The sequence below is a fragment of a genome, unplaced genomic scaffold (assembly GCF_019419815.1).
Source record: "Pyrus x bretschneideri cultivar Hongxiangsu unplaced genomic scaffold, Pyrus_bretschneideri_v1 Contig3, whole genome shotgun sequence".
Classification (NCBI taxonomy): domain Eukaryota; kingdom Viridiplantae; phylum Streptophyta; class Magnoliopsida; order Rosales; family Rosaceae; genus Pyrus; species Pyrus x bretschneideri.
The window spans coordinates 10,951,508-10,975,104 of NW_025999612.1; the positions used below are offsets into that span (position 1 = coordinate 10,951,508).

At 39.4% G+C, this 23,597-nt stretch overlaps 5 protein-coding genes and 1 pseudogene across 6 annotated transcripts; 3 read left to right on the plus strand and 3 right to left on the minus strand.

Moving 5' to 3' along the window:
• Positions 1-2,337: 2,337 nt before the first annotated feature.
• On the plus strand, positions 2,338-3,866 carry LOC103958807 (protein RKD1-like). The gene is made up of 2 exons (XM_048589114.1): positions 2,338-3,143; positions 3,300-3,866. The coding sequence occupies exons 1-2, from the start codon at positions 2,973-2,975 to the stop codon at positions 3,627-3,629; spliced, it is 501 nt and encodes a 166-aa protein (XP_048445071.1). The 5' UTR covers positions 2,338-2,972; the 3' UTR covers positions 3,630-3,866.
• Positions 3,867-4,102: 236 nt separating this feature from the next.
• Positions 4,103-6,427, plus strand: LOC103958711 (pentatricopeptide repeat-containing protein At3g47530). The gene has a single exon (XM_009371014.3). The coding sequence runs from the start codon at positions 4,155-4,157 to the stop codon at positions 6,072-6,074; it is 1,920 nt and encodes a 639-aa protein (XP_009369289.2). The 5' UTR covers positions 4,103-4,154; the 3' UTR covers positions 6,075-6,427.
• LOC103958712 (malate dehydrogenase, chloroplastic) lies at positions 6,399-8,502 on the minus strand. The gene is made up of 2 exons (XM_009371015.2): positions 8,345-8,502; positions 6,399-8,006 (listed from the first exon to the last, which is right to left on the minus strand). The coding sequence occupies exon 2, from the start codon at positions 7,994-7,996 to the stop codon at positions 6,755-6,757; it is 1,242 nt and encodes a 413-aa protein (XP_009369290.1). The 5' UTR covers positions 7,997-8,006; positions 8,345-8,502; the 3' UTR covers positions 6,399-6,754.
• A 1,296-nt stretch (positions 8,503-9,798) lies between these two features.
• On the minus strand, positions 9,799-12,027 carry LOC103958710 (annotated as a pseudogene).
• A 2,808-nt stretch (positions 12,028-14,835) lies between these two features.
• Positions 14,836-16,530, plus strand: LOC103958709 (GDSL esterase/lipase At1g74460). Its single transcript, XM_009371013.3, has 5 exons — positions 14,836-15,146; positions 15,255-15,385; positions 15,476-15,715; positions 15,814-16,063; positions 16,145-16,530. Exons 1-5 carry the CDS (start codon positions 14,906-14,908, stop codon positions 16,387-16,389), a joined length of 1,107 nt encoding a protein of 368 aa, XP_009369288.1. The 5' UTR covers positions 14,836-14,905; the 3' UTR covers positions 16,390-16,530.
• A 1,202-nt stretch (positions 16,531-17,732) lies between these two features.
• On the minus strand, positions 17,733-19,617 carry LOC103958708 (cyclic dof factor 2). Of its 2 annotated transcripts, none has more exons than XM_048589971.1 (7): positions 19,430-19,617; positions 18,908-18,981; positions 18,771-18,818; positions 18,631-18,668; positions 18,462-18,537; positions 18,211-18,331; positions 17,733-18,118 (listed from the first exon to the last, which is right to left on the minus strand). In XM_048589971.1, the coding sequence occupies exons 1-7, from the start codon at positions 19,521-19,523 to the stop codon at positions 17,925-17,927; spliced, it is 645 nt and encodes a 214-aa protein (XP_048445928.1). In that variant the 5' UTR covers positions 19,524-19,617; the 3' UTR covers positions 17,733-17,924. The 2 variants fall into 2 exon arrangements, with proteins under 2 accessions (XP_048445928.1, XP_009369287.1); XM_009371012.3 differs by having other exon boundaries at positions 19,415-19,614.
• Positions 19,618-23,597: the final 3,980 nt, after the last annotated feature.

The window sequence follows — 23,597 nt, forward strand, 5'->3', positions numbered from 1 at the left end:
TTTTGATATATTATGGGTCGAATTTGGTTAAAAAACGATTGAGTTACGAAGCTTTGAAAATTCCCCAAACTTCTGGCCAAGAGTTCTGGATACTTAAAGAGTTTTTAACAGAATGACCAAAATAATGGATGGTGAACAATCTCAGAGACCATTTCTATTGATTTTCAATCTCAGGTACCAAAGTGATGAGTTATACAAATCTCAAACCATTTTGACTAAAAAGCCTTTAGTGGTAGATACCTCTTTTTTTTTTTTTTTTTTTTTTTTTGTTTAACCAAAAACGTGAGAACTTAAGGGTATGAGTCGGGTCAATTAGTGCGAGGTGGTTAAGTTGATGAATCATTGCTGATAATACCCATTTCATTATAATGCTCGGTAAACATTCATTAGAGTATTTCAATTGAGAAATTTAAAAATCGAACTAGGCTATCACCAACTAAATGTAAATTTTTATTTACATTAACCGGCTAAGATGAGTTCTCTACACCTTAAAAACAAGAAATATAAAATGCCCATTTCAAAACATCTTACATCTTACATGAAAGATACCTTTATACATTAAGATCCAACTATACAACAAAGAATCCTTTTTTCTTTCTCTCACACATTGTTCAACTTATAACCACAATATTAATCAAGTTCTTGGTACTTGTTATTTCATATTTTTGATAAATTGGAAGAGATTTTTTTTTTTTTTGAGAAAAATTGCAAGAGAGAATTTGAACTCAAATAATAATAATTAACTGCATAACAATCACCCCATTTTTGTGGATTAACTGGCCATGGCAATAATTGGCCACCACTCGGACGCAATAACCAGAACGAAAATGGCTGCTTAATTAATCAAAATATTTATAACTGTTGATAGAAAATTATGTCTAATCAACATTCCCTTCTGTCCTAATAAATTTAATAAAATGATTAACCATTACGTTGTAAATGATTATTGGTACGTTACATGAACCTATTTTAAAACCCAATCCACTCTCTGCAGTGTAATTAATCTAAGCCACGTTATTTTTCACAGTTAAAAAAAAATTTGAACAAAAACACCACTGATAATATAATGTATAATCTTATTTTTCCAATTAAAAGAATAGGGTAAATCTATGTAATGCCATACGATATTCATTCACGAATAAAAATATGCGGCCTCTGTTAAAATCTTGTTGGAAATTTCAACATGTATCATACGCATGAACTATTTTTTTCTTGTGCTCATATATCCTTGAACCTCTATACAGAGAAAAGGGTGATGATCCTAAAAATTATTAGGATTTTGAAAAATAATTTTCACCTATATACAATTCGATCCAAAGGACGAACGAAAGACATGTTATAATTGGAAAAGGTGAACAAACGTGACCGGAAATGATAATCATTTACATATATATAGAACGGCTATAGCAAGACCACCACCCAGATTTCCAAGATTACTATACTCCAAGCAAATAGGTAGGTAGCTTCAGAAGAAGAAAAATCGATGACATGTGGCAAGCATGCAAATCACTTCTAAAGAGATATTTTTCTGTGTGATCGGAATACGGAACGGTACATCACGTGTCACTATTCAAAATGGTGAGATATGTGTGTTAAAAAGTTAATAATTTAAAAAATAAAAATTTTCACCACTTATATATAAACACGTAATGTATCATCCCTATTTCCGTCACAATAACAAATTTCTCTACTTCCAAGTCCTAAAGTAATTATATTGCAGCCAAACAAATTATAAAGAAAAAAATGATTTCAGTTGAGTAGAGTATGGTTAATTAGCAAAATCAAGAAAGAAATTATAGGAGGGAAACTGAGAAAGGAAGAATAATCAAATTAATTAGGTGACCTGTGGTGGTGGGAGTTGTGGCGGCGCACGTTCATGTAGGCTAATGATCATCGTGAACTCCTGATAATAAATTAAAAATAATAATTATGTGTTTACGAGGAGATAATTTCCTCAATTAATACATCTTTGTAACTCTCACTGGGTAATAATTAAGCACGCACAGTGAACAATGAAGGAATAACACTTCATGTATGGGATTTTCATCCATCTGATATATATACCCACTCGTCTCTTCTCCTTCCTCCTCCTCCTCCTGCTGTACACACACACACACTCTCTCTCTCTATATCTCTCTCTCATCAAATGACAAGTCATTCACTGATGGGTTGGCTGGCCAAGTACGACGTCGTCAAGGATCTTGGTGAAGACCCATTTTTCTTCCCGAATCAACCTACATTTTCCACTGCACATGATTTCAGGTGTGTGTGTGTGTGTGTGAATATTACTGATGTTTGCATACATCTATACATACATACAATATATATATATATATATGTCATCTTGTTTAACTGTAGCGTTTTTTTCTTTTTTTTTGGTTTCAAAAGCTTAGTTTTTGTCATGCAATATTGATTTATATGTAATAATATTCTTCAATATTTCTGTTGTGGATGTTAAATTATTTGAAGGGGGTATGCTGCATTGGATTGGCAATTTGATTTGCCAATCGTACAAGATCATAGCTTTCTTGATCCTCTTCCACTCGAGAGCTGCGCGGACATTGATCCTATTTACTCCTCACTCGACATTCCACCAATCCGAACTGTATTAGAAGGTGTGTTTCAGTATTCCTGTTAGTACTTTGATGTCTCGTCGACGTTTTTGATGTACAGTTGAAGTTAATCTAACGTTCAAAAGTTAAGCAGATGATGGAATTTTCTTTGCAAACGAAACGGCCTGGTTGGGAGTTAATTCTAGTGATCTATGCGCTGGGTTAACTGAGGTTAATCACAACCATCATCAGCAATATCAACAACAACAACAGCAACCTTTGCTTCTGACATGCGAAAATGAAAAAAATGGCATAACTGATGAGAACGATTCAAGGGAAGAGAGAAATAAGGTGATTAGTAAGAGGGCACTCTCTTATAAAAGACATAGATCATCAAGCTCCTCTCTCTCTTCCTCCAAAATGTTGTCAAGAGAGACCGTTTCGCAGTACTTTTACATGCCAATCACTCAGGCAGCAAAAGAACTCAACGTAGGGCTAACCCTTCTCAAAAAAAGGTGTCGGGAGTTGGGCATTCGTCGGTGGCCTCACCGGAAGCTGAACAGCCTTCAAACCCTAATCCGAAACATTCAGGTTAACCTTGTAACAATAACTAATGATTTTATGCGCGTACCAACGTTTTTCATCCAATTTTTAGTGCTCATAAATAGGCGTTACATATTTGTACGTGTTCGTGTTTGATTCAAAAAAACTTAACGTGTACTGATTATATCGTTTTTGTTCATGCAGGAGTTAGGAAAGGAAGGAGAAGAGAGCTCAGATAAGCTTCGGAATGCGATCGCGTTGCTGGAGAGGGAGAGGAAGCTGCTGGAGGAAGTGCCTGACATGCAGCTTGAAGACAATACGAAGCGGTTGAGGCAGGCCTGCTTCAAAGCCAATTACAAGAAGAGGAAGATCATGGGGATGAATGTTATGGGGCAATCACAATCATCTCTCAGTTGCAGCAACATTCAGTACCCAACAAGCTCGATGGATGCTGACGAGGAAGACGAAGAAATTAAGTCTCTCTTGTCCGACTCATTTTCCTCAAATAACAATGCATGCAACACTCTATTTTAAATTTTAATCGGTTGGAATTGCTTTTTCTAATTTCAATTTAGTTTTCATGTGTTTATTTATTTTTTTTTAATTTTCTTATAGACTCCATGTTTTTGAATTTTAGTGATGTATTATGAGTGTGTAACTTCATGAGCAATGGGGCTCTGAATTTTCTAACATTGTGGTTCCATTTCGGGAAGAATCTTACATAGCTTTACCGCGTAGGTTAACTCTCTCATGAGGTGATAACAAGACATTTTTAGTATGCTGAAAACACGATTCGATACACTAAGTGTCATAATAAAATGATTGACACTTGATGTATCGAGTTGTGTTCCTGACACATTTAAAAATTTCTTGGTACCAATGTGGACAAAATGAGAGTAATATACAAGAGATCTTATTCACTTGCGATGTCAATCAAACATGACAAGTGGTTAGGCGACTAGACGAAAGATCCTCCCATCCATGATACAAACACTTGGCATTTATTTTGGTTTATAGAAGCGCTTTATAAAGAAAAATATGCCAATTTCTTTTTGACTGATGCTTCTAATAAAAACGCTTACGAGCAAAAGTGTTTTCTACATCTGCAATTCCAAGCAACCCAAAGTCTTGAAAATTTACATTAGACTTCTTTGCAAGCAAAAGCATGAGAGTGAAAAAATGACGGCGCTTCCAGTCGCAACCAAAGCTCAAACCTCGTACCAGAAACTACTTCAAACCTCTTCATCAACCCGTTTGCTGTCCCTCATCAAATCATGCACCACAAAATCCCATCTTCTCCAAATCCACGCCCACATCCTCCGAACGTCGCTCGTTCTGGACCCCACCATTTCCTTCCGGTTCCTGTCCCTCGTCGTCGCTCTTTCCCCATTGAAAAGCATCACATATTCCTGCCAATTCTTCGACCAAATCGAAAAGCCGACGGCTTTTCACTACAACAAAATGATAAGAGCTTACTCCAAGAGCGACTCGCCGGCGGAGGGGTTTTATCTGTACAGAGATTTGCGGCGGCGCGGCCTCTGCGCCGACGCTATGGCGTCGTCTTTTGTCATCAAGTCCTGCATTAGAGTTTCGTCGTTGGTGGGCGGGATTCAGGTGCATGCTAGGATTTTGAGAGATGGGCATCGATCAGACAGTCTTTTGCTGACCACTTTGATGGATTTGTATTCGAATTGCAGGAAGTATGATGAAGCGTGTAAGGTGTTTGATGAAATGCCCAAGAGAGATACTGTGGCTTGGAATGTATTGATTTCTTGTTGTTTGCATAATAACCGGACAAGGGATGCTCTGGGTTTGTTTGATATTATGCAGAGTCAGATACATAGGTGTGAGCCTGATGACGTTACGTGTTTGCTTGTGCTACAAGCTTGTGCCAGCTTGAACGCGTTGGAGTTTGGCGAACGGGTTCATAAGTACATTGAGGAACACGGTTATGGTGGTGCTTCAAATTTGTGCAACTGTCTTGTATCGATGTATTCGCGTTGTGGGAGTTTGGATAAGGCCTATGGGGTTTTTAAGGGAATGCGGGATAAAAACGTGGTTTCGTGGAGTGCGATGATTTCAGGGTTGGCAGTGAATGGTTATGGTAGAGAAGCTATTGAAGCGTTTGAAGAGATGCAGAAAATGGGTGTTTTACCTGATGATCAGACTTTTACCGGAGTTCTTTGTGCTTGCAGCCATTGTGGTTTGGTTGATGAAGGAAAGATGTTTTTCGATCTTATGAGCAAAGAGTTTGGGGTAGTGCCAAATGTCCATCACTATGGGTGCATGGTTGATCTTTTGGGTCGTGCTGGTCAACTTGATCAGGCCTATCAGCTCATAACGTCGATGGATATCAAACCAGATCCTACAATATGGAGGACCTTACTTGGGGCTTGCAGAATTCATGGCAGTGATTCCCTTGCAGAACGAGTGGTAGGCCATTTGATTGAACTCAAGGCTCAAGAGGCTGGGGATTATGTTCTATTGATGAATATTTACTCTTCAGCTGGGAACTGGGAGAAGCTAACAGAAGTGAGGAAGTTTATGAAGGAAAAAGCAATTAAAACTACACCGGGATGTAGCACGATTGAACTGAAAGGAGTAGCACACGAGTTTGTTGTGGATGATGTTTCACATTTGCGGAAGGATGAAATCTACAAAATGCTGGATGAGATTACTAGCCAGCTGAAGATTGCTGGTTATGTTGCAGATGTAACATCTGAATTGCACAACTTGGGAGCAGAAGACAAGGGGCATGCCCTCTCTTACCACAGCGAGAAATTGGCTATTGCTTTCGGTGTTCTGTCAACTCCTCCCGGCACTCCAATCAGAGTGGCCAAGAATCTTCGCATTTGTGTTGATTGCCACAATTTCGCGATGGCTCTCTCAGGGGTTTACAACAGAGAGGTAATTATCAGAGACCGCACCCGGTTTCATCATTTCCGGGAGGGACACTGCTCCTGCAATGGCTATTGGTAGGAAAATTCAAGATTTACAGAAAAGATGAGCAACTGGGAACAATTTTCTGCAGATGAAATGGATGGTGGTACATAGTTATAGTTAAGTAACTATTGGTGCCCTAAACTTTACAAGATGAACAGAAAACGACAGTTCAGCTTCCGAAGAACAATACTTGCAGTCACGGTCTGGTTGCTGGCAAACCTGCTGAAATTTGCTGAATGATACTTTCTTCCCACATAGCTTCTATGAGGGCAAGTTTTGTAAACATTCATTTTGGACGATAAGTGATTTTTCGAACAATCTAAGTATCGAAAGTACGAAAGCTTGTAGAACAAGAAAGTATTGCAATTGAAAAGTACGGATTCACATTCTTTCGAATTTATTTGCTGCATCGGAAACTAACCCTTGCAACACGCATGATAGAAATACATGATATTCCTAAAAACTCATGATCGACCAGCCAAGTTTTTTTCAAAACTGTCACTACAAGTTTCCGCAAGAGAAGGCTAATATTCTTCAATCTACAACAACAGAAGCAACTCTATATTTCTTCCGAAAATCACTTCAACATAGATCGCTGAAAGGATATCGACTTCATTCTACAAAACTGAAAGTACTGATGTAATGCTAAATCCGCATAAAAATATCTGTAAAGCATTCACTGGAATGAGGTAATAGAAGCTTCTGATAATAGCGGCCTAAGCAGTAGCGGTCTGCTTGTTGGCAAAAGCAATACCCTTCTCAATGCTGGCTTTCAGTTCCGGCTTGAGTGCTTCCAAAGCCTTTTGCTCATACTGTGTCAAACCTTGGAGGTCAGACGGTATGAAAGCTTCAATTCCGTTCCTTCCAAGCTTAACCCTTGATGCAAAGAATGGAAGCTCGGTCAGATCAGATGCTACATAAGAGCACTCATAGACATCCCCATCTCCGTCCAGTGCCCGCAGAGATGACTCAACAAATCTGGCTGCTGCATATGCCATTGACAATGTCGCGGACCCAGCACCTGCCTTTGCCTCTACAACCTCAGTTCCAGCATTTTGGATCCTAACAGTTAGTTGTTCAACTTCTTCGTCAGTGAGGCTGACTGAGGGTTTTGTCTTGGATAGCAGGGGCAGAATAGTTATCCCAGCATGTCCTCCAACAACCGGGACATCAACATCAATCAGTTTCAGATTCTTCTTCTGAGCAACAAATGTGTTCGCCCTCACAACATCCAAGGTAGAAACACCAAAGAGCTTTTTAGGGTTATAAACACCCTTCTGCTTCAGAACTTCGGCAGCAATTGGCACCGTGGAGTTCACCGGATTACTGATAATGTGGATGAATGCATCAGGACAGTTATCAGCCACAGCCTCGATCAAGTTCCTCACAATGCCGGCATTGATGTTGAAGAGGTCATCACGGGTCATACCAGGCTTTCTTGGAACTCCAGCGGGAATGACCACCACATCCACACCTTTCAAGGAACTGGGCAACTCAGCTGCTCCAGTGAAATCGAGAACTTCGGAGGGAGTGTTGCAGTGACTCAAGTCAGCAGCGACACCCTTGACATTAGCAATATCGTAAAGATGCAGGGAGGAGACCAAAGGCGACATCTTGATCAGAAGAGCCAGTGGCTGACCAATCCCACCAGCAGCTCCAAGAACAGCTACTTTATAAGAGGCCTGGGGCTGGAACTGAGACCGAACCATCTGGGCATCCTTGTGGGCTTTTCGAGCGAAAGAAGCTCGAAGAGCCTTGGCAGTTTCTTTGCCCGAGAACGAGGTCTCGGTTTCGCAATTGAAAGATGTGGTTGCCTTTAGCCCACTGAAAGAGCTCTTGAGAAGGTTTTGGGAGTTGAACCTCAAAGCACAAGGCTTTGGCTGTTGAAATGACGCCGCCTTGTGGCCAAGGGAACAATTGGTTCCGATGGAAAAGGTAGCTGCTGATGTCGCTGCCATCTCTCACGCTCTGTAGCACACAAATTCAATCGAACTCAAAAACTCGAATTCATAAACACAAAAAAGCAAACATTTTTACACGATTAAATATCAAATGAACTGCAACCCAATTCACCAAATGAAAACATAAATTCTGGGCTATGTCTACAGCAATAAAATAAAAAAAAAAGATTTCCATCCATCTTTCAGATTCAGAAGCAAAAAAAAAATGAAGAACTAAACAGCTGGGAAAATTCGAAAAAAAAAAACCCATCAGATCTGAAACTATTGCTCATAGATCCGTGAATGTACGAATTAAAACAATAAAACCCAAATTAAATCTTCAGAAATTGTTTGAAAAGTCCTAACCTTGATGAGGAAGACGAACGCCAACAACCAGGGAGCTACGGAGACGCGAATTGGAAAGGGAGGGATTTATAGGAGCGAGAAAGTGGTGGGTTTTTGGACCTTTTGGGGTTTTGCCCTTTGAGATCGTGAGAAGCTCCGCCAATGGACCTCGGATAAATCCACACCGTTGTCTTCAATTTTTAAATGTGTGGGACCCGATGCACACGGAATCTACCAATTTTGTTTGCTTCATCACGCCGCTAATCTCTGATCCCTTCCAACGGCTGAGATTAATCTACAATAAAATAAGAAGTAGATGCTTAACAAGAAACTTGAAATAAAGTCAGGAGAATCCTTTTTACGAGAATTTTGGATATTTTTAAATTGTGTCCAGTTTATCGTATATTGTGCGGTCAGTTTTGATTATGTATTATTTATATTTAATTAAATAATATATGATTGCACGATGTACAATGAACGGACACAATTTAAGAATTCTTAAGATCCTGACAAAGAGGATCCTCATCCGAAAAAAAAAAAAAAATCAAAGTTTATGGGGTTTGTTGTGTGTAGACATTTACCTACCTCCCACCTACAAATACCAGACATCTTTAGACACATCATACTAGTACAACAACAAAAATTAAAAAGTTATGAAAATTAGCTATTTGTAAAGGGGAAGGGTCATTTGTACTGGAAACGAGATTACGACGGTAACTCAAATCAATAGAAATTATGAAAATTAGCTCTTTGTAAAAGGGAAGGATCGCTTATACTAAAAATAGAATTGTGAGAGTAATTTAAATTAATAACATACTTTTACAGTGTGAAACTTAAAACATATAACAAATTTAATATCATCTCAAGGACAATCAAGAGAAAGCAAATGACCAGTAGAGACGGTGCTGCGTATCCTCCATGCAGCCAACCAAGAACAATTGCATCCCCACTCCCCACCCCAATGGCGCTCAGATTCAGGCTATACGAAGCTATTTGGATATTCCATAGCCTTCTTGATGGATTGTAAATGTGGAGCAATCTTCGTGAGGTCGGGTAGCCTTAATCCATGTTTGCCAATTTGGAGCATAAATTGAGTAAGGAATATATAATGAAGTTATTGCCCAAGAGGTTCTGCAATAACATTGGCTCCAGAATTCCGGGAATACCCAGCTCAAAGAAGGCTATGGAGTAGAGAAGCGTTTGTAACAAATCATGTCAGGACTTTTGGTTTATTATTTGGAATTTTGGGTTTTTATTGAATAACTGGTAGTTTTGAATTTCGGGATTTGTTTGAAATATTTAATAATTTGGTTTATAATAATGAAGTTAATTTTTTATTTGTTCTCTTTTCCCGAATTGAAATGGACATAAACAACCCTCAATTAATAGACAAATTGACAAATTTGACCGTTGACACCAAATTAGCCTGTATTAAAAATTAGATGGGCTCATAACTAAATTAAAAGTTCAAAAGATAAATCATAATAAGGCTTAGTTCATGCCTTTTCTAATTTATGCAGAATTTCAGATACAACAAAACCGTTAACACTGAAATTATATCACAATTACAAACCCTCGTAACAAATATGGAATTCCAAAGAGATCGTACCTCATTACGCAAGAAAAAGAATACAAAAACAAAAAAATTTACACCAAGTAGCCTTCCTCCTTTCATACATTAATCTTTTCCATCTCCCTCCTAAGTGCATTAGCCCTAACCAAGCTCCCAATGGTATTCACAGCCAACTTCAAATCCTCCCACGGATTCCCCGGCACCACCCTCTTGTACAAGTAGCCATCGAACGTCATCTTCTGCACGTACTCGTCCGCGCACATCTCCACAAACGCTTCCCTCGCGGGGTTTGACCTATAGAACACCTTCTGCAACACATCCAACACCTTGTAAGTAGGCCAGTAAGTCTTGTCCCACTTCTCCAAGTATGTCCTCAACTCCGCCTCGTTCACCATCCTCTTCCCATTCTCCGAGCCCTCAACTATTGCCTCGGCGCACATCCTGCCACTCTTTGCTGCAAAGTAGATGCCTTCGCCCGAGCATTTTGTTACATACCCGGCTGCATCACCAACGAGTGCTACTCTGCCTGCCAACCTTCATGGCCGGGGGTGTTCTGGAATTGGATGTGCCTCCACTCGGAGAATTTTGCCGCCTAGAATCTTGTCCTTGGCTCTGTTTCTTGTTGCTAGTTGGAATTTCTTGATGTCTCCTTTGTGAGTCACAGTGCCGGTACCAACTGCTACATGGTCACATTTCGGGAACACCCACCCGTAAAAGTCTGGCGAGACATCATCGCCAACATACATCTCGGCGAGGTTCTCATAGTACACCATCTTGTCATCAGGGATTTTGATTCTCTCCTGTACAAGGCAGAAACCAAGAATTTAATAAGAACGAATCAAACATTGAACCAAATGAACATTCAAGTGTTACACCAGAAAGTATTGGCTTAGATCAAACTTTCAGTAAAGCAGACTTCTTAAACTTTGAATTTGTTGATCATTCGGCAACTTAGATTAGGTGATTAAAAACACAAAGCACAAAACTTGACTGCAAATTAAACTAAAAGTTACTTTCTTCCCCTAAGTTTATAATTAAGTAGCAATTTTCAACACAGACGTGAGTTAGATCAGTTTGTTCGTTATGGTACACCTTGCACCCAGAATTTGAGATTAGACTTGTTTTGAATATCGCAATTTCACACAACAACAAAGTCGTATTCCAATAAGTGGAGTCGGCTTTATTAATATTCGAACAACATTGCACTCAGTTTTGCACCATTTTTTTTCCGTTAGCTCAAGAAAGAAAACAAAATGTCTATACATGCAAAGCTCAAAAAACAAATTAAAAACAAAGCAAGTTCATAATTAATTACCTGGAAGGCAATGGCATACTCATAATCACCAGCATCAATGTTCTTAGCCACTCTGGAATTCGCCCCATCAGCTCCAATCACCGCATCAACCTCCATCGTCTTCTTCACGCCTATGCCACCGGCCTTCCCGTCGTACTCCGTGTAATGCAGAACGTACGGCGCCTCCCCATCTCCCGGCTTATCCATCTTCAGAAACAACCCGTTTATCACCGTCGCGCCGTTCTCACTCGCCCTGTTCCTGAGGTACTGGTCCAGCACTTCCCACCTCACCATCCCAATGTACTCGTGCGGCTTCAGGGTCTGCCCGATGTCCACCGCCACGTTGACGGCGATATCATCTTCATCTTGGTGACGCGGCGGTCGATGATGTCCAGCGGGAGGTCGAACTCGCCCACCATGCAGAGCGGGATGGCGCCGCCGCAGGGCTTGCAGTTGTCCATTTTCCGCTCGATGAGGAACGTCTCGACGCCGCCCTTGGCGAGAGTTTCTGCGGAAGCTCCCCCTGCGGGTCCGCCGCCTATGACGGCGACTCGGAGGTTTCGGCCAGTGACTTTAGGGCTGGTTTTGGCGACTTTGACTTGGAGGGTCCGGTGGTTTGAGGGGTTTGGAGAAATGGGTTTTTCCTGGATTGTAAAATGGGGTTTCTCCGCGGCAGTTTGGCGGAGGCCGATGAAGGATTTGAGGGCTCTGGAGGCCATTTTTTTGATCGGAGCAGCTGAAGCAGAGGAGGAGAAGGAGGAGGAGGAGGTGAGTGTGAGAGTGGCAAGAGTGTGAAGTAACTTATTTTTTATTTGGTGGATACAGTTTGGGATACGAGTGGGAAGGTTGGCCGTTGGATTGGGGGAATGGAGGGCTGAAATGATTTGTGGATAATGAGTTGGATTTTTATTGATTAGGGAGGGAGGGGTATGGTTTGATATTTGTTTTGGGAACAGGATTCTCTCATGAGCAAAGAAAGAGGATTTTCTTGACCAAACTCATCAAATCATTAAAAATTTATCCAATAGTTACAATTATTATAACTTTTAGAGAGGCCCTGTTTGTAATCGTTAGATAAAATTTCAACGACCCGATAAGCTTGATCAGAAGGATCCTCACCCTTTGCTAGAGGAGAGGATCCTCACCCTTTGCTAGAGGAGAGGATCCTCATCCTTTTAGAGAGGCCCCTGTTTGTAATCGTTAGATAAAATTTTAACGATCCGATAAACTTGGTCAGGAGGATCCTCATCCTTTGCTAGAGGAGAGGATCCTCATCCTTGGTCTTGGAAATGGGAGGGGATGACAACAATGCCACGTTGTGTACTTTTGTAGTGGATTTGTCTGGTTATGTAGACTCTAGTATTGTTTACGTGCAACCAGTGGTTGCTTGCCACGTCAGTGAATTTACCTCTTTGTGTGGAGAGATTTTTTAATGTCATCGTCACAAGAGGTGATATACCACGTCTCTATATAAATAGTGGGTTATGTGTGTTAAAAGGTTAATAACTTAAAATTTTCTCCTTTGTGTGGGGTTAAGATCCTCTCCAAATTTTAACTATCTGGATTCTGCAGGCCACACTGCAAAACGGGGTTGACAACGTCTCTCTCTCGGAGTTGGCAAATCTTCTTTAATTTGTTTCTCTAAAGGCTAAAGCATCTAAGTAGGATCGTAATAATAATTAGACATGCCATTATGTTTGTTAACCAATATATATGAAATGACAATATTAGGGCTAGGCACGTGCTAGACCAGACTCAAATTTGGAGGGACTGGACCGGACACGTATGAAAATGCAATGGGGCGGGTTAGGGCGAGTAATGGGATTTCAAATTTTGGAATCGGACCTAATCCAGCCCGTTTCAAATAGGTCGATTCGGGCCTGGTCCACAAGTCCAATCTTCGTCTTCTTTGATCCAGAGCTTCGCAATCTTCGTCTTCTCCGATCTAGAGCTTCGCAATCTTTGTCTTCTCCGACGGTGAGGTGATTTCATGAGTCGTGACTCGTTTGGTGGGCCTGGTGGCTGTTGTGATGTCGACGCAGTCGAGGGGTGGAAAGGAGAAGAGAACGAGAATGAAGAAAGAAAGTTGGGTAATCTGAGAGTGGGGGATCTGTACAATCACATAAATCCTATAAGAAAATCAAGCAAATCCCATATCAAACATACCCCCAAACCAAAACCCATATCAGAAAATTCCCCCAAAACCCCACCAAAAACCAAACAACCCCAAACAAAAGCCCAAAACCCTCCGAAAACCTAAATCAAAACCAATCCGGGTTCTTAAAAGTTGGAAGCAAGATTACAGCAAGGGGCTCATCGACCTCAAATTCTTAACATCAATGAACTCGTCCTGATGGTGGGTGGGAGAAACCTCCATCGACGCTGGAGATGGTGGTTAAGTGGTGGGTAAGATGGACCTCGATCGACGGAGACGGGGACAGAGTGTAAGTTCAGGAGAAAGAGATTGTGAGGGAGAAGTCGAGAGGTCTGAGAGTCTGGAAGTCTGGAGAATTCTACATAACCTAAGAAATAAACGGTGGAAACAGTTCGCGCCGGGGGCCCGTTTTCTCTAAAATGTGTACCCGCCCCACCCCATCCCGTTTTGAATTTACAATATATGTACCCACCCCGTACCCGCCCCGACCCATAGGTCCAGGACTTGTTTGCCTAGCCCTAGCCAACATCATTAATTCAATACTTAATCAAAAATTAATATTGTAAAAGCTGATATTTTTTTTTAATAATTTTTTTTGTTGTAGTGATTGTCTTGAGTAAAAAGGAAAATCAAGGGTAAACCCATTTGGGTGGGTTACTTGTACAAAGTTAGAAATCTTGTCAATTAAAAAGGGAATTAGGGGAGAAAATAAGGAATTAAAGATTGTGAGCCTCCTGAATTTCTTTTCTTTGAAGAAACTTAGAAAATGAGAATATATGGTTTGCCAACATGTTGAAAGAGAAGGCCCCATTGGTAGGTAGGTGAACCCATACTTCCTTCTAACATTTTCACAAATGCAAAATCATCTTGACTTGCCACTTAATACTACGGTGTAGTGGTATTCTTCTTCACTTGTAAGTAAGAGGTCTTAGTTTTGATTCTTGCCAAAGGTGAATTTGAACCACATTATTACTAGCTCATTGTGAGGCTTGGTTGCCAACTCCCCCAATTAGTGTAAATAATATCGTTTGTTTAAATAGATAAAATCATCTTGATTCATATATTTTCTTGAATTGTTTGGATTCAACACTAGGGTTTGAGGCTTGTAGAAAGGCTAGCAATTTTCACTCTCGTATTTTCTTCTGCACTTCTCTAATTTTTTCTATAATACTTTTCCTTTGATTTACTCAATACAAAGATTGAAAGAAAAAAAAAAAAAAAGCAGACAAAAAGAGAGTGCGAGAACTATTTTCCTGTAATTGGGACTTTTGGGGCACGGACCTTTGTAAACTTGTAACAAAAGACAATCATGGTTAGTTGCATTTAGGTACGTCCGGAATAACATTTGGTTTCTTCAACAAGCTAGCTAAGCTACCCTCTCTGTTTTTCCCAAATCCATCATACAGTTTCTAGTCCTTCCCCAAATTTCACACGAAATCTAATCACAGATAACGCCTCCTACTTATAAATTCTCCCACATTGTGTTTAATCCAAAACCCAAGTCTTCCATCTCACATTGGAAGGCCTGAAAATATCTGCATTTTCTCGAGTTTTTCAACCATGAAGTTCACAGCTCTAGCAGCAATGATGGCGGCCGTGACTCTCTTCGGCCTCCTCATTGATGGCCACGACTGCAAAATCGTGCAGTTTATATTCGGGGACTCCCTCTCCGACGTCGGAAACAACAAGCGAATGGGCAGGAGTCTCGCCCAAGCAAGCCTGCCTTGGTATGGCATTGATATGGGCAATGGACTGCCCAATGGCAGGTTCTCTAATGGCCGTACAGTTGCTGATATAATAGGTAACATATGTTGCAACAGTTTTGACTCTGTGCAGGACGTCTTGTCTTTCTTAAACATATAGTTTTTCGTCGAGTTTATTTTTATGCTGAACTTGTTTGTTTATTTAGGTGATAACATGGGGCTCCCAAGGCCGCCGGCCTTTCTTGATCCGTCATTGACCGATGACATGATACTTGAAAAAGGAGTAAACTATGCCTCTGGAGGTGGAGGGATTTTGAATGAAACCGGCGGCTACTTTGTAAGTTGCAACCTTAGATGTAACAAAACCACATGAAGATTGAGCTTTTAATTAAGATTGTGCGTGATTTGATCAGTAATGTGTTTGCAGATTCAGAGGTTCTCGCTTTACAAGCAGATCGATCTGTTTCAAGGGACACAAACACTGATCAAAAACAAAATTGGCGCAAACGCAGCGGAGAAATTCTTCCAAGACGCTCGTTATGTGGTCGCTTTAGGAAGCAACGACTTCATTAACAACTACTTGATGCCTGTTTACAGAGATTCGTGGAGTTACAACGATCAAACTTTCATCGAATACCTAATGGGAACTCTAGAAAGACAACTTAATGTTAGAATATCAGTTTTTATTTCTTTATTTTTATCAATTTCTACCAGTCAATCGTAATACGTAGTTTCCTGACTAGGGTTTTACGTGCTTTCGAGCAGCTGTTGCACGGCCTAGGGGCGAGGCAGCTGATAGTGTTTGGGCTAGGACCAATGGGTTGTATTCCGCTCCAAAGGGTGCTAACTACCACTTACGGTTGCCAAGAAAGGTCAAACAAACTAGCTCTCAGCTTCAACAAAGCTGGAAGCAAGCTAATGGAAGACTTGTCCAGCAAGCTTCCTAACGCAAGCTATCGATTTGGTGATGCTTATGATGTCGTCAACGATGTGATCAGTAATCCAAACGATTACGGTATGTTAGAACAGAGAACATGTAACATATCTCCTCGTTTCTCTACTGACCTTTTCTGTATTCGAATTCCGACCATGGCAGGATTCAGCAATGCGGATTCACCGTGCTGCTCATTTGGAAGAATTCGACCGGCTTTGACGTGTGTCCCTGCATCAATACTGTGCAGTGACAGAAGCAAATACGTGTTTTGGGACGAGTACCATCCATCAGACAGTGCAAACGAGCTTATTGCCAACGAACTCATAAAGAAATTCGGTTTGTCGCGCGTTGATGAAACGGATGCCCCTTCCCCCGCACCTGCTTTTGCTCCATCACCAGAGGGATAAATACTAGTACAATAAAACCAGCAGTGTCTGCTGCTCAAATTGCTTTCCTAAAAAGCAACTTCTTAGTAATCAGTAACAGCTTTTCATATACAACTATGGTTTGGTTTTATAAGCTCGAATATATATGTTTCTGATTATTCATGATTTTGCGTATGAAGTTAAACATATTGAGCATCAATCCTTCATGAACTTTCGACTCACATATAATTGACAACCGTAATATACTCATGAACAATCAAGAACTGTCCTCACTCACTAGTAAGACCTGCACCACCTCCTTACGGATACATATATACGTTGGCACTAATGACACCTAGTGCCATCTACTCCTGGAGTCCTACTCCATTTACGAAATCAATTTGGAACCTTACAGAGGCACAAACCCTACCTTTACGGAGTTGCTAACACGAGCCCCTTCTCAAGTTCCCGCGTACAACCCGGCTTCTTTTACAATCTTTGCATACATGTACTGGTTTACTGAGATTGTTACGGCTGAACTCGCCAAATCTTGTGTTCATGCTATCGTGCACAGCGAGGGCAGGGGAGTATTTTCTTGTGTGCCGCCTCTCTAGCTCGGGCTTTTTCATCGCCACTAGGCTGAAAAGCTGTAGAATTTACCGTAAGTCAAAAAGAATGTGGGTGCAGTAGTACGGAGATGCCAAAATCTCAAACGCGCGATCCTGATACAAGGAAAAGCCGTTTCCATTCTTTTCTGTCGATAATTGGTTATGCCGTTGTTATGAGGTTATTTGGTTTTCGATGTTCCATGACAAGCGTGAGGAATCCAGAGTCTTTGATTTTGATTTGAAAAGAAATGAATGGTCGGAAGTTGACACTTCTTGTCACCGTGTAACTTTCCGAGGGAGGCAGCGGGATTGTCTATGCCTTGTCGCAGACACTAGGATATCCTTCAGAAAGTTCAGAGAGAGAGAGGGAGAGATGGTTCGTCATGGCAGGATTCAGCAACGCAGATTCACAGAGCTCGTCATTTGGAAGGATTCGGCTGGCTTTGACGTTCTTCCCTTCACCAGTACTGTGCAAAGGCAGAAGCAAATATGTGTTTTGGGACGAGTACCATCCATCAGATAGCGCAAACGAGCTTATTGCCAAGGAGATCATCAAGAAATTCGGTTTCTCGCGCATTGATGAAACAAACGGCCCTTTCCCTGCACCTGCCATTGCTTCATCACCAGATAGCGCAAACGAGCTTATTGCCAAGGAGCTCATCAAGAAATTCAGTTTCTGTGAACTTGAATATATACATTTCTAAACTTTCGTGATTTTGCCTACGAAGTTATACATATTTAGCATTGATCCGCCATGAACTTTCGACTCACATATAATTGTCAACCATAAAACATAATTTATACATACTTTGTAAGATCTGCACACCTCCTCATGGATACATACATATATATGTTGGCACTTAACAAAATTATACCTAGTGCCATCTACACTTGGAGTCTTACGCCATTTACAAAATCAGAACGGAAACTTACAGAGGCACTAACCCTAGCTTTACGGAGCTGTAAACACTAGCCTCTTCCCAAGTTCCCGCGTACAACCCAGCTTCTTTTGCAATCTTTGCATAAACGTACTGGCTTACTGATATTGTTACGACTGAACTTGTCAAATATTGTGTTCCTGCTATCACAACGAGGGCAGGGGAGTATCTTCTTCTGTGCCTTCTCTGTAGCTCGGACTATTTCATCACCACGAGGCTGCAAAGCTGCAGGAATTTACCAAACGTCAAAAAGAATGCGGGTGCAGTAGTACAGAAACTTCAAAATCTCAAAACACGCGAGATGTCAAGTCAATTACCAGGTCTGGACGAGGAAGCTTCCTCTTTGCCATCCTTCTTCTGAAGTTCTTGCTTCTTCTCAGCAGGCCTCTTCCTCTTTGCATCCCGCTTCTGAATTTCCGGCTTCTTATCCTTCACATCCTGTGTAAATGAACAGATGCACATGTCAAACAACGTCCAGTTTAATAATCTTGCCATACGCAAACATACACAAACCGGTTAATCCATGTTAAATCATCACTGTGTTGCGACTTCATTAGTTGGAACTTACCCTGTCGTCCTCCTTACCAAGCGCCTTGTTCGCCTCTCTGATTTTTTCCAACTCCACAAGGTTTTCCACACATTTACTTGCAAAAGTGAATTAGGAAACCCAAAAGGTAAAAGTAACAAACGAAAACAAATGAACGAACAATCAAACAGATCACGAAGTGAAAGGATACGTCCTGTCTTCCAAAAGTTTAAGCAAGATCTCGGTGTTCTGTACACACATTCAGAATATAATAACATGAAACAGAAATCAAACCAAATAAATCATCAAAATCCAATTAGAACATCCAAATCAGATTGATAAAGCGACAACCTTTGCATTTTTGGTTTCGGAAACAAGTTGGATGAGCTTCATGTTTTCCTGACAAGATATACGTTCAGATCAAACAAGTCACACCAACATACTTCTTAAGGCCAAATCAGAGATTAAATTACGAGGCAAGATTGTACCTCATGGAAACTTTGAACCGAGACTGTAGCGAAGCCATCAGTTTGATCCCCAATCTTACACTTTTCCTTCTCATCTGCTATCGACACTAAAAATCTCAGTCCTTTTTCGGCAAAGCATAATCGTACAAAAAGTTCAGGGCCGTGCGGGATTTGTGTCTTGAAGAACTAAAAGTGTTTTCTGTCAACTAAAAAACGCTTCTAACTACGTCATCTTACAAAAAGCTGAAAATTTCCAAAGGCCAGTCTTTTAGGATTTCTTCCTGGTAGAGCTAAAAGTACTTTCTATAGACCAAAAGCGCTTCTGACTATATTTGGAAGAAAAACTTAAAAACGGTTACTCAAACTCCTATAAAATTTTTGCATGAAAAGATGAGAAAAAACATTTTCCAGCTGAAATTCGGAAAAGGTGCAAAGAAATCATAGTTGTAGCAACGAATGAGTTTCATATGTGAACCCTAAACCATGAAAGTTGAAACAGAAAGAAAAGGAGAAATGGGAGAAATTGACCTTGACCACTTTCACCTTGTAAGCCGAGTAAATCAACTTGGTCGCCAATTTCTTCCCCACGACTAGTTGTCTCTCTCTTTGTCCCTCCCGGTAACCTCATACGAACCATCTCTCTCTCTCTCTCTCTCTAGCTCTTTCTCTCTGTAGCTGGTTCTTACTGGTCTGAGTTTTTAGAAATTAGAAAACGAGGGGAGAAAAAGTTCGCGACTTGAAGCAAAATTGTTAGTTGGTATTTTGTTTCTTTGGTCAGAGTGTTTTTTTTTTTTTTTTTTTTTTTGGTTTTTTTGTTATAATAATAGTATTCGTGGCAGGAACTTTGTGTAAATTCTAGATTAGATTTGATTCTAGTTCCTTGGGAATGAAGAATTTCTTCTCTTTCTTATTATTATAAATAAAGACACTACATAGGAGGGAATAACACACACATTTCTCTATATAATTCTACAAACATATATCTCTCTCAATCTCTCCTTGTCGCAAGCCCCCATTTCCCTTGTCAGATAAAATAGGCTACAACAATTCGTTCTTATTTACTCATTTAATGTATTTTTTTACGAAAGCTATAACAACATTATCGAAAAAAGATAATTGCTCCCCCATTCTCCGGTGGGCAGTGTTACAAGTTTAGGAACTAATATTCACAAATAGGTAATGTTAAGAAGACTAAATTTTGTAAACTAACAATATGTTTAGATGAGGGAAATAAACTTAAAATTTGGATAAAAGTCAGAATTTATAAATTGACTGCACCAATTCCCTTATTTGGATTCATAAACATAGAAATTTAAAATTTTTGGGTGAAAATATTTTTTTGAATTTGGGGCCTTCAACTGCCAAGTTTAAATTTCATGTAAATAGATGTCATTTCCCAATTTCTATTATTGAGAGTTTAAAAATAAGAAATTTCATATTTAATTCCATTCTGGTTTTAGGTTAACCAAACAAGAAAATTCACAATTTCTAGAAAATAAAATCCCGTCATTTTAAAATTCCTTAGTTATCTTAAATTTTTTCATCCAAACATAGTGTAAATGATGTGATTGTTGATAATTTGATTATAACTTAAGTGTTGATTAACGTGCTTATTTTTTTATTAATAATACATCATTTGATTTGCAAATTTGATTTAAAAATTTGGTGTACCTAGCATTAATGCTTCGACTTTGGGTTTTCTTTAGTTCACTCAAAAAAATATATTTCAATTTTTAATTCAACTCTGTGCAAGAGATGTTGTGCATAAATCAAATCAAAGTTGAAAGAAATTTAGTAGAAGTGGCGCTTTCTCAATATTTCCTCTATTCAAAAAACAAGACGTGTTGCATAGAATATTTCTCTCTAATAGATTGGCCATAGAATTTCTCAACACTTTTCGGTTTGACTCCCCTTCTCTAATGAATAAATCATTTTTCCTTGGAAAGCAATACTTTCATTAAAAGTTTTACTTTTGGTAATATTTTAAATTTAAATCAATCACACGGTTCATATATTTTAATTTTCTCGCGAACCATTATCTGATTGCTCTGAAATTACACCTCCTTCACAATCATAATAAAATTGTCAACCATAACATATCATTCAAATCTCCTCCGCAATCAAAAGCTTTCCTCACTAGTAAGATCTGCAGCACCTTATCATGCCATCTATTCCTGGAGTCCTACTCCTTTTACAAAAACAGTATGGGGAACTTCAGAGAGGCACTAACCCTAGCTTAAGAGAGTTGTTAACGCCACCCCTTAACTCTCTGCACAGACGTTTTTCTTTACGTAGATTGGAATATTTGAACTGTTCAAATCTTGTGTTCAAGCTTTCGCAGCGAGGGCAGGGAAGTATCTTCTTGCATGCCTCCGCTTTAGCTCGGGCTAATTCATCAGCACCAGGCTGCAAAGCTGCACGCATTTACCAAATGTCAAAGTAAATGTTCGTACAGAAGGAGACGCAAAAATCTCAGACGCGTGATGTGTCAAGTTAATTACCTGGTTTAGAGATGCAGGCTTCCACTCTCATATCCTTCTTTTGAATTTCCGGCTTTTCTCACCAACGCTCCGCTCCACATCCTGTCAATGAACAGATGTACAATTCTAATCATGCGTACAGAATTGGTTAATTCATGCTAAATGACACCATTTAAACGTAGGAATTAGAAAGCGAAGGACTTCATCGTTTGAACTTACTTACCCTGTCCCTAACGAGCACCTTGTTCCCCTCTTTGATTCTTTCCAACTCTACAAGGTTTCCCACACATTTACTTGCAAAAGTGAATTGAGAAAAATCCCGAAAATGCCAAAGTGATGGGTGAACAAAAACATAAATGATCAAATATATCACAAAGGATACGTGCCGTCTTCCAAAAGTTTGAGCAGGTTCTCAGTATTCTGTGAACACATTCAGAACATATCAAGGTAAATTAGACGAAATGAATCATCAAAAACCAATTAGATTAGCCAATTCAGATTGATAAAGTTACAACCTGTACATCCTTGACTTCAGAAACAAGTTGGATGAGCTTCATGTTTTCCTGACAACATATAAATGCAGATCAAACAAGTCACGCCAACTTGTTTATAGCAAATCAGAGATTAATCACGCCAATTTGTTTATAGCAAAAAAGCCAAACATAGTCACCCCAATCTTATGCCTGTTCTTGCCATCTGCTATCCACACTAAAAATCTCAGTCAGTTGTTGGCAAAGCATAATCTTGCAAAAAAGCCCAAAATTTCTTAGGGCCCATTTGGGATTTGCTTATGTTTAGACAACTAAAAGTGCTTCTGATTACCTTAATGCGTTTGGAACAAAAACATTATAGTTCTTATGGGTTGTAGAAGTGCTTCCACTTGGAGTTTTTTTATAAAAATTTCTACTTGTTTATAATACTACAAGCATTTCTAGCATAAGTGCTTCCTACAGAAGCATTCCCAAACAAAACCTACGTCACGTTACCTCAAATTTCTACGCAAAGAAAAAAAAAGAAAAACAACAAAAGGCATTTTCCAGCAGAAATTCGGAGAAAAAATTGCAAAGACACCATAGTCGTAGCAATGTATGACTAACATATGCGAACCTTAAACACGCACCGAGAAAGAAATTCAGGCGAGAGAAAGAAATATCAAGGAAAGCAGAAATGGGATAAACTGACCTCGAGCATTGTCATCTTAGTGTTTTTTTTTTTTTTTTTTTTTTTTTTTTTTTTTTTTTGTGTGTGAAGGAAATCCTTGATCTGTTGCCATGCTGCAGAAATCAAAGAAGGAACCCTTTGCTGGGCTTGAAGACGGTGGAGAGGGAGAGAGGAATTTTTTTTTTTGAATTTTGAATTTTCACGTGGATCTTTAATGACACGTGATGCCTAATCATTGTCCACATGGAATTGACTAAGACTTCTTGTGGTTAATATGTGTAACTTCTTAGAATGGACGACATGTCTCAAGGGTTACATGGTTTTTCAAAAGGTTTTCACAAAACTTAATAAGTTTTACATGTTCACATTTGATATGAACGCCAAGGACGGGTTGCATGTTAGATATACGTTCTATATTGGAGGTTCCAAGTAGGATATATATTAGGAAAACCTAACATTCAATTATGCATGTGTAAGTCATAAGTAATTGGAAGAACTACGTATTATTGTTAAGGTGACAGCGGAGCCCTAGTGCTTATATAGATTTTCAAAACTATTTTCTTTTGTTTTCTTTACTTTCCCAATTTATTTAATTGTTTCTAATTAAATTCGTTTTTAATATTTTAGGCAATTAAATCAACCTCTTCCAAACTTTGTTTTCAAATAATTATTTAAGATTTGGTTTTAACATAAATTATTCATTCAATTCATGTGGAAAACAACCTTACTTGAGCTGCTATACTACGATAACCTTGTACTCTTGCAAGTATTTTTAAGTATTTTTATTCCTACTTTTACATGTGGTAAAAATTCTATCATTGTGTTTTCTCTATTCGGCCTTTTTTTACTTTTATGGATGGACCTTTGAATATTTTTCTTTTGGGTAAGCCTTTTGCTTAAAGAATTTTACTTTGATATCAACTATTTAGAAGTTTAAGATATATCTTTCTTTATTGTGACTGTGACAGCATTTCAAGTTAATTAAATACTTTTTATGTGTTTTAATTTTCTTTCATGAGAATACAGTATTGCTCAACACTAGAAGAATGAAAAGCTTTCTAACAACTTCT

What these genes read in the sequence shown, in the direction of transcription:
- LOC103958709 (XM_009371013.3), top strand. Translation starts at nt 14,906, where the DNA reads ATGAAGTTCACAGCTCTAGCAGCAATGATGGCGGCCGTGACTCTCTTC. An exon ending in CTCTAGAAAGACAACTTAAT is followed by an intron (nt 15,716 to 15,813) that starts GTTAGAATATCA and finishes GCTTTCGAGCAG; the next exon opens with CTGTTGCACGGCCTAGGGGC. An exon ending in CAGTAATCCAAACGATTACG is followed by an intron (nt 16,064 to 16,144) that starts GTATGTTAGAAC and finishes CGACCATGGCAG; the next exon opens with GATTCAGCAATGCGGATTCA.
- LOC103958711 (XM_009371014.3), top strand. Translation starts at nt 4,155, where the DNA reads ATGCTTCTAATAAAAACGCTTACGAGCAAAAGTGTTTTCTACATCTGC.
- LOC103958712 (XM_009371015.2), bottom strand. Translation starts at nt 7,996, where the DNA reads ATGGCAGCGACATCAGCAGCTACCTTTTCCATCGGAACCAATTGTTCC.
- LOC103958807 (XM_048589114.1), top strand. Translation starts at nt 2,973, where the DNA reads ATGTTGTCAAGAGAGACCGTTTCGCAGTACTTTTACATGCCAATCACT. An exon ending in CCCTAATCCGAAACATTCAG is followed by an intron (nt 3,144 to 3,299) that starts GTTAACCTTGTA and finishes TTGTTCATGCAG; the next exon opens with GAGTTAGGAAAGGAAGGAGA.
- LOC103958708 (XM_009371012.3), bottom strand. Translation starts at nt 19,523, where the DNA reads ATGGTTCGTATGAGGTTACCGGGAGGGACAAAGAGAGAGACAACTAGT. An exon ending in CCGAAACCAAAAATGCAAAG is followed by an intron (nt 18,669 to 18,770) that starts GTTGTCGCTTTA and finishes ATGTGTGTACAG; the next exon opens with AACACCGAGATCTTGCTTAA. An exon ending in AGCTTCCTCGTCCAGACCTG is followed by an intron (nt 18,119 to 18,210) that starts GTAATTGACTTG and finishes AAATTCCTGCAG; the next exon opens with CTTTGCAGCCTCGTGGTGAT.